The sequence below is a fragment of the Mizuhopecten yessoensis genome, unplaced genomic scaffold, assembly GCF_002113885.1.
Source record: "Mizuhopecten yessoensis strain PY_sf001 unplaced genomic scaffold, ASM211388v2 scaffold8151, whole genome shotgun sequence".
In the NCBI taxonomy this organism is placed as follows: domain Eukaryota; kingdom Metazoa; phylum Mollusca; class Bivalvia; order Pectinida; family Pectinidae; genus Mizuhopecten; species Mizuhopecten yessoensis.
In genome coordinates, this window is record NW_018407404.1 from 108,576 (window position 1) to 119,146 (window position 10,571).

Genomic DNA, 10,571 nt, shown 5'->3' on the forward strand with positions numbered 1-10,571 from the left:
GACGGTTATTACTTGGTACATATATCGGGCTGTAACATAGGTTACTATGTAAACCGAGTGTACTGTTTTTGTACCTTAATACCGGCAACCTATTGTAATCACGGTTGTTTTTTTCCGGTTTGTCAAGGCAGTTGTTTGGATGTTTTTTTTTTGTTTTTTTTTGTTGATTTATGAAAGTGTAGTTTATTTTAATTTGAATTGATGAGTTATCCTGATTTGGAGTTTTTCCATACACAAGACCGTGAAGGCATCGTGACAACTTGGTGGCAGCGGTGGGATGCCAATGTCGAATGTATCGGTAAAGAAAGGATTCAGGTAATCATCATTTAAGTACTTAATGGATGACTGTGATGTGTGATGTTGATTTTTTTTAATTTTTATTGCATAATAAATTCAATTTATATGATCAGCATAGGAATAAGTAAATATGTTTGTACATCTATAATATCCTGATCAGGAGAAAGGTCCATTATGTATATGATTTTGAAAATATTAGCAGTAATCAAAAGCTATGGACCCAATTGAGAAGTTGATGGCTGCAGGAGCGAAGCTAGGTATGGAAGGGGAAGAACTCTGGTGGTTCATCAAAGACCAGCAGGACAGGGCTCGCGAAGAAAGGGCAATTGAACGTGAGGAGAGACAGCTCGCACAGGAACATAAGATGAAACAGCTTGAGGTAGAATTATTACATGCACGTAATAAGGAAGCTCAGGAGGCTCATGCCAGAGCAGTGGAACTATTGAAGCTTCAGCAGGAACAGGGTCAGACAGAGGGTCATGAGGATCCTGAAGGAGGAAGATCCAGAATGGGACTTGGGAAGTATAACCCCAAATTACCTCCCTTTAAAGAGGGAAAAGATGACCTGGGTGCGTACCTCAGACGTTTCGAAACTTTTGCTAGGCTACAAGGCTGGTCAGAGGACAGATGGTCCGTAGCACTTAGCACGATGATCAAAGGAAAAGCCTTGGGGGTGTTTTCACGTCTTAAATCTGAAGACGCATTAGATTATGGTAAGCTTAAGAAGTCATTACTCCAGAGGTTTGATCATACAGAGGATGGTTTCCGGAACAGATTTCGGAATGGGAAAGTCGAAGGACAGGAGATATTCTCACAGTTCACGACACGACTGGAGAACTACTTTCAACGTTGGACAGAAATGGCGAAGTGTCCACAAACTTTTCAGGGACTAAAAGACTTGGTGGTACGGGAACAGGTAATGACGGTCTGTAACCCGGAATTAGCCATATTTCTGAGAGAAAGGAAGCCAACGACTATGGGGGAAATGGCGAAGTTTGGTGATCAGTTTGTTGAGGCTAGAGGACAGCTGGCAAAGTCGTTTATGCAGAAACACAACACAGGGGCCACAAAACCAGGACAACAGGGCAGCAATAGATCGGGGAACCACAATGATCGGAATCGTGGTAACACTACAGGTACCGAGCGAAGTGGGAATTTTCAGTTTGACACTCGCAAGTGTTTTAATTGTAATGAGAACGGACACATTGCAGCTAAATGTCCAAAACCTAAAAAGCAGTCTAAGGTTGGCAGTGTGGATTAACAGGACTCTGTGGACGTAGCGGAAGTGGAAATTACCATGCCAACAGTGAAGGGACACATAGGTAGTCAGTTAGTCACTATACTCAGGGACCCTGGGTGCAGTGGAGTAGTGGTACGACGGAGCTTGCTGGATAAAGAAAACTGGCTAGAAAGTATTGAGTTGTAGATTGGCGGACGGGTCCGAGATAACAGTACCACAGGCAGAGATATATTTAGAGTCGCCATATTTTACTGGAACATGTACAGCGTGGCTGATGGAGACTCCAATTTATGACATTATTATAGGTAACATAAAGGGAGCCAGAGAACCCGGAAGTCCATTGTTAATTGAGGGTAAGGAAAATGAGTTTGTTATCACAGCAGTACAGACGCGAGCTAAGGCATTGCGAGAGAAAGAGCACACCAAACCTCTGAAGGTACCTATACCCCTTAAGGACCTGGGGGGGAAAACAGAAATGATAGAGGAGAAACCTAATGATGAAACCGTTAAGGCAATATGTGACATGGTGAAGGAGGGAACCACTAAAGTGTCTAAAAATGGAGAGGAAACCAGTTTTGTGGTACGAATGGAATGCTATACCGGGAGTGTGTGGATAACGGCAGTTTACATTAGCAATTTGTCGTACCGACAGCGTACAGAGAGAGGCTGACCAGGATGTTAATGGATGAAGATGTACTGTAGCTGAGAGAGACAGGCATTAGGGATGGGGTGGATATAACTACATCACGGTAGATGACCTTGACCTTCGTCAGGCTGTTCAGCAGTACACCGGTACTCGTCCCAGTTAGACACACGGAACTTCACACAACCGCCCATGGCAGCATATGTTGTCGTTGTACCCCCTGTGCAACTCTATAATGTCAGTGCTTCAGATGACTGTGTTAAACCAGTAAAGTCATGAACTTGGAACTCTAGATTGTGTTGTAAATTCTACATCTTTATACTAAGGCTATTATGATATCTTGGAACTCTGAGCTATTTCACTAGTATCCTGTATTATCATACGTGAAATTACTGTGTGGCCTAAATTCTTCATCAGGACATATATGTATGGCCCTGAACTTTGTATGTTTGCATTATCACCTCGAGGGAACTGAAGGAATAACCTTTACCATTACACAGTTTACTGTTAATTAACACAGTGTATGCAGTTATTATTGAAACATGAACTTAAGGTTAAAACTGGAACTTTAGAATTACTCAAGACTAGTCAAGTGAGCTGTATGGTGGAAACGGGAACTTGTGTATTACGTGTGTGTATTGTTGTAGACGGTTATTACTTGGTACATATATCGGGCTGTAACATAGGTTACTATGTAAACCGAGTGTACTGTTTTTGTACATTAATACCGGCAACCTATTGTAATCACGGTTGTTAATTTTTTACAGTTTGCCAAGGAAGTTGTTGTGATGGAACTTAGTTTTTTGTTGTTGATTTATTAAAGTGTAGTTAATTTTGATTTGAATTGATGAATTATCAAGTTCATAAAAAATATCCCAATAAATAAAAACAACGGTTGCAAAACATTCCGTCATTAATGTACCAACGATGATCGTAAATACATCGTCTATACATAGACAACGGTCGTAAATACTCAAAATGATTGAAAATCCACAAATAACGGTCGTACATACAAACACAGCGGTCATACAACAAAAACAACAGTCGTAAACACCCAACAATCGTCATGACTACACAAAGACGGTGAATACGCATACGAAGTGCCGAACGAACATTACTTTATGATGTTCAGTGTGCTACCCTGGTTTTGTAGATGCAATGATACAACTCAACAGAAGAAAACTAAAAAGATTGACTATAGTGTTGATAATCCAGCCAGTCCACCCATGAAACATCGATAGTGTAATCCTGTCAGCTTACTATCTTATTTGGACTTGGTATTCATAATAAAATATGTGTGCAGAAGTCTCTGATTGTGGCAAATATGTTTTGTTAAAGATACAAATTGTAGGCAATTACATCCCATACAATTTATAGATCTATCAGAACTGATAATTAGTCAGAGGAACGTTGTACAATTAAGACTTTGCTCAATTATCAGTATGAGTAATTATTTGATAGATAAGCTATATAAGATCAGCTTACCCTAACCCTAGTAATACTTGCCAAACAACTTCAAACGACTCACAGAGACACAGTGTGCTAAATTAATTAACGTAAAATTACTTTTTTAAGCATAATTTAAAAGTATATATATTATTAATAAATAGACAAAATACATATTTGATGTAGGCTTCTCAAATTGTTTGACAGGTTAGCAACAGCAATAACAAATTCTGTTCACTGGCATAAATATTTCTTTTGCATATCTATATAAAAATATTAAATCTTTTGAAATAAATAGTTCAGTTACCTGGACATATTTACTTGTGGATAAATTGTTCTATTTTTATGAAATTCTAGTCATTCCTTTCGTTACTTACCTGGACAGAGAGATGAGAAGACCTGGTCACTGAGAGCATTGAGCTCTTCAAAGGTCTGCACGTTGAAGCTGTTATCCGATGCTGGTTTGTTGGCGATTCCGTCTAACTCTTTGGTATCCCTCAGACCGATACCTATAGCGTAGATGTGGATCTCTTCATCTCTTGCCTTGTCGGCTTCCGGGACGGTTCTCTGGGAATTGATGCTGGATTCACCGTCTGTTAAGATGATACAGATGTTCGGAACACCATCACGATCCCCGTCGTTGGGGTTGAACATGTTCCTCATCGTCATCAGTGCGTCAGCCGTATTGGTACTCCCGGAAATGTAGGGGATCTCATCGATAGCCTGGTTCACTTCCGTTCTAGTTGAATATGAACTAAGATTGAACTGAACTTCTACCCTGGAACTATAGATCAAGGCACCCACGCGTACGTTACCGGAATCAATTTCGGCGTTCCTCAAGAAATCTTTACAGAAAGCCAGCATTTTATCGTAGTTTTCTTTTCCTACACTGCCGGAGGCGTCTAGGATGATGATGAGATCAACCTTTGACAAGGCACAATCTGAAAATAGCATCAAGTTTTTGTTTATAACTAACCAGTGCGCTACACTGTATTAGTAATCTGAAACTTATGATTAAAAAATATGTACACAATAGAAAAACATTTGAAGTCAAGAAAACAGTATAACAGACTAATTGACCTTTTTTTTTCTAGATCACCAAACACCGTTAAGACAATCAAATGTTTAATCTGTGTTTAATCTATATCAATATCTTAGTTAACTGAATTTTATTTTAAGCTATATACCTGAACATATATTACATCTGCTGTATACATACTGTGTACATACTGTATATATTAATTTCTGAAATGCATTTCCTCCCATCTTGAATCGGCTTCAATAGGCAATGCCTGTGCCAAACTTACAGATAAAATTGATTTGAAATGAAATTAACTAGTTCAAGCAAGATTGATATTACGCATTACTTGTATGACTTAACGTGCAACGAGGCTATTAGCTACAATGGTAGTCTTACATATAGTGCTCATACCATACAATAAATACAAGGTCTTTTTGTCATCAATATGGATATGATTCTGATCAACGGTTTTTAATTCATATTTAATCAGTCATATTTCTTTTTTTAATTCATATTTCAATACTTTTAACAATGTCTAACAAACAACCTGAAAAACAACGAAGGTCGATGCTTTTGATTATACACATAAGTGTGCCACGTAGTCTCGTTGTCACAGCCGTGGTTCTCGCTTCGACAACATGGCATTACTGGGACTTAAGCCACGAGTTACATGGTAGGTGACGTCGACGAAACAGAAAATGCTTTCCCTTTCAGAGCATATTCTCATATTATCCTTTTTATTTTTCACAGGGTCCCCATGCAATTATTTCCTTTGTTTAAACGTGTTATCAATTCTAAGTTTGAATTAAGACTTCCCACTATGTTTTTTGTCTAAAATAAAACAATAATTAACACAGGTGATTGCTTTTTAAATGTAATTTTATGATAAGTTATTGTTTATTTTTTGTTTGTTTAATAGACATCTACAGTATGTGTAACAGGCACGGGATCATATAGGAAGCAGACAACCGTTATCCTTGTAAACGGGTAAACTGATTAATATTACATATATGTCTACTTAGTTGCATACTTTATATACCAGTCTACAATCGCAGCACATACTAACAGAGAACTCCACATTAACCATGAACTCCACAACGAACTTACAATTTTCAATAAATAAAGCTCAATGTGTCTGAAGTGATTAGTTACTATGATAGTATGTTTACTCATTCAGAAACAGAAGAACGGCTTGTACGTACGTGGTGGGGGATAGGAACTGTCCCGGAATCCTGCAGGTGTCTGTTCTGGTACTGCAAAGTCAGGAAAAATATCTTATTTGTGATAATTAAAATTATGAATGTATGACCCTTTTGTTTATATGGAATGTTCACACACTGTAGCAAAATTATATATCACAGCGAATCTCAAAATACAAATTGGGAGGCATTGATGTGAACCAACATGTAATGTTTTTTTTAATGACACAGTTTTTTTTTTTTTTATTAAAAAAAAATCAAATTTATCATATCTAAATACAAAGAATGCAATTCTTGATTAACATGCTATTGTCAAAAGAATGTCCTTTTGGTGCTTGTTATTTTATTATTAATGTATGCTTCTAAAGTATATTGTCAAAGATATTGTCACAAAATATCTATCCGGTACAGGGGTTACTGCAGCAATCATGAAAAATTCCACACCATGACAGTTTTGATTTTTACAGTGACATTATTTGTCGACGATTTAAAATTCATCGCTTTTTAAATGAGATTCATGCCTAGCTTTTTGAGCATTTCAGTGTTATTGAATCTGGAACATTTGGTTACACCCTCAATGTTTTTAAGCAGATTCAGACTTTGTAGATTGATTATATTAAATTCGTGCTCTTTGCATGCAGGATAAGGTTGATTAAAACAGTTTATGAAAGCCTATCGACAAGTATTTCATATCCAGTGACTTAAAGAATATTTAGAGGTAAATTATATACAATATATTTACAAAAAAGCTGCCTTGTTAAGATGGATGTACTTGGATTTAGTTTTAATGGTAATAAAAGAACGGAATATGTTTTTGCTCAATTTAAGGATCCAAATGATTTCTTTAAAATGATTTATTAAAGTATTTCCATGCTGGTATGAATGTTTCCAACTCGTAGTTAAACATTGTATCAATGTTTTGAAAAGAAGGATCAAAACTATTTTTCTGTTGGTAATTTTTTTTCCAAATCATAGTAACAGTTTTTATCAGTGGCACAAGATTCCTTAAAAAAGCTACGTTTTGATGCAATATGAGTCAAAACATTACATTCTTGTAAATGTATTGAAGCTTTTTTTAATAAGATTGTTATATATGGTTGGACGTGGTATGTATAAACAAATGTGTTCCAATGATATAGCTTATTTTAAAGCTCTTCAATATTGATGTCCCAAACCTACAGCCTCTGACATAATACCCCCTTTAACTTTTTAATTATATATTTTTGCCGGACGCATATTGCCGGTATAGTCATTTTCTTATGTCAACTATTTAAGGATAACCAAGTTGTTGTTTTTAAAGGAAAATCTGATTAATGAAATCGATACAATTGAAAATACATATTTTTGGTTCTTTACAATATTTACAACCTAGCCCCATTGATGAGAATTTCTCGGATGAGAAATATATGTTTGACATACTTTGGTTGGTATTTTTTTATGTTTAAATGCTAGAACGCGAACTGAACATTAATTGTATCTATACAAGTGCATTAACTAATATATAGAGTATCGTATTGATGACAATATTTCCATTGTAGACACACACCATGCCATAAACAAACAATAACATATATATCTGACATGCTTTAGAAACATATTTCCATTCCTCAAGTTATACATGATGTAATAAATATGCAAGATTACACACTTGTTCCGCGCACGAGTGAATATATACGTATATCCATGATATTACCCGTATGTCTATATTATTACCCGTATGTCTTTATTATTACCCTTACGTCTATCATATTACCCGTACATTTGTATGTCCATAATATCACCCGTTTGTCTATAATATTACCCGTGTGTTTATACCGTTACCCGTATGTCTATACTTTTACCCGTATGTCTATAATATTACCCGTATGACTATAATATTGCCCGTATGTATATACTATTACCCTTATGTCTATATTATTACCCATATGTCTATACTATTACCTGTGTGTCTATACTATTACCTGTGTGTCTACAATTACCTTTATGTCTATACTATTACCCATAGGTATATACTATTACCCTTATGTATATACTATTACCCGTAGGTATATACTATTACCCTTATGTATATACTATTACCCGTGTGTCTATACTATTGCCCGTATTTCTATACTATTACCCTTATGCCTATACTATTACCCGTATGTTAATACTATTACCCGTATTTCTATATAATTACCCGTATGTCTATACTATTACCCGTATGTCTATACTTCTATACTATTACCAGTATGTCTATACTATTACCTGTGTGTCTATACTATTACCTGTGTGTCTACTATTACCTTTATGTCTATACTATTACCCGTAGGTATATACTATTACCCTTATGTATATACTATTACCCGTATGTTTATACTATTACCCGTGTGTCTATACTATTGCCCGTATATCTATACCATTACCCTTATGTCTATACTATTACCCGTATGTTAATACTATTACCCGTATTTCTATATTATTACCCGTATGTCTATACTATTACCCGTATGAATCTGCTATTACCCGTGTGTCTATACTATTATACATACAAAAGGTTGATAGTATGGACATACGGGTAATATTAATAACATAAAGGTAATAGAATAGGCATACGGATAATAGTATAGACATACGGGTAATAGTAGGGACATACGGGGAATAACATAGACTAATATATTCCATTCATGATGTAAGGTATGGATAAGATTTCAAACCCAAGGAATAAAATATTGAGTAGGAGACCTGAGGCTTTACCGAGGGTATTTTGCTCAATATTTTATCCCGAGACTAGACTTGATTGAAAATATTAATTAATTTAAGAATTGCCAAAATATATATATTTCATTATGTTATTGGGAAAGGGCTTTACAAAAATTTAACAACTTGTGCCTTATCTCTTTTGTATATTAGATGCAAATAAAAATATGTTTAAATCAAAACATCAGGGATGGATTCTATTTCTTGCTTATACCTTAAACCCGTAAAAACAGCTGCTGTTCTAGTGAAGTTGTAAACTGTCCGCAAATTTTTCATTTGCATATGAAGCCCGGATGGCAATTGTAATGACGTCAATGACCCTGGTTATAATATAGACGTAGGGGTAATAGTATACGGGTAATAGTATAGACTTACGGGTAATAGTATAGATATACGGGGAACATTTAAGACAAATAGGTAACAGTAAAGATACCTGTCCCAAATGCGTTGAACCAAAGGATTACTGCTGTGATCATCATCTTCGACATTTGCCGAGACGCAAACATCTGAAACAAAAACAGTAAACTTTATTAAAATATGTCCCCGATACATTGTTATCGACCATTCAAATCATTTTTACCACCTATATGACCCATTTTACTTTATCATACGGCCATGTCATACATATGGTATTACATACGTGTGATACAATCTAGGGGTTTTGCGATTGGTTAAAACCGTGCGAACATATTCCTACGCCTCTACAGGTACTACTTGTATTAAATAATTATTTTTTTAAAAAAAAACTGTGAACTACTTTGCACTGCGCGGAACGACAAGTTATCTGATAACACACAATTGTGATAGATATTTTTTTAAACTATTAACGTTATGTGATAAATAGAATCTTACATTCGTGTCAATTTCATGCTGAATTTATTTAAATCATTACAATACAATTATTGAACTCGTTTAATTAATTCAATATGACATGGATACTCATGTAAGATCCTCTACATTTTCCATGGCCGATGATAAGGGAAAAGTGGTTGAGTTGTAAACATATTAATTTACTGGCTGCTGTTATATTCGCTTTCTTCGTCATGATCAGTATCTACAAATTTACTGATTTCTAGTATATACGTTGTAGTGTTCATTCATCATATGTTACTTAGTTTTATTCATTTCTGTTCAATGTGCATTTTTGTTTGCAAGTAACGAGATGATCGGAATACTTTGGTTTGACCTATACAGAGTTATTATTTAGGTTGTTTTTCAGACTGTTAACATTCGTGTCCATTTCAACTCGTTTAATTAATTCAATATGACATGGATACTCATGTAAGATCCTCTATATTTTCCATGGCCCATGATAAGGGAAAAGTGGTTGGTTTCATGACTGCAATAGTTTCATGACTACAACATCTTTATTTGTTTTTATGTATTCGTGTAAATGTTCGGTAATGACATCGACTTGCCTCTTATTAATATGAAATGAAAAAAATAGTAACTAAAAATCGTCTTCTAAATTTCTTTTAGCACGAGGAGTAGAAATAACGAATATGAATTAGATTTACAAACTATGAACACCGATTAAGGTTCCATATGTCGGTAATATTCTCTAGATTTCTTAATGGTAAGTCGATTTCACTCCCGACTATTTACACAGCAAAATTATTTCGGAAAATGCAAATATGTATCAATTTATCAAGAATTGTTTCGGCGACATATTCATAAACTACGTCGACGCCTCAGATGATGTCGACATATTTTCCATCCTTACTATTATTTTCGTATCTTACATGTAGCGTTTAATGAATTTTAAGTAGCATTGCTTGTGCAACATCCCACTCCTGCCTTTATAGAGAACAGCCACTAGCTTCTTATAAACCTTCTGATTTCTTAAGCACTACTACTACTACGGTCGGGATACAATCTATGTTTATTAGATATAGACTTTGAACATTGCCATATCATCCAACACGTAATCGTATGTCGGTAGTGATCTTTTTTTTTAGCATAAACACATTTAAATTTTGTCTCATA

At 35.4% G+C, this 10,571-nt stretch overlaps 1 protein-coding gene across 1 annotated transcript; it reads right to left on the minus strand.

Annotated features, from left to right (window-relative positions):
- Positions 1-2,281: 2,281 nt before the first annotated feature.
- Positions 2,282-9,064, minus strand: LOC110455193 (collagen alpha-1(XII) chain-like). The gene is made up of 5 exons (XM_021505175.1): positions 9,019-9,064; positions 5,850-5,900; positions 4,004-4,567; positions 2,671-2,684; positions 2,282-2,410 (listed from the first exon to the last, which is right to left on the minus strand). The coding sequence occupies exons 1-5, from the start codon at positions 9,062-9,064 to the stop codon at positions 2,282-2,284; spliced, it is 804 nt and encodes a 267-aa protein (XP_021360850.1).
- Positions 9,065-10,571: the final 1,507 nt, after the last annotated feature.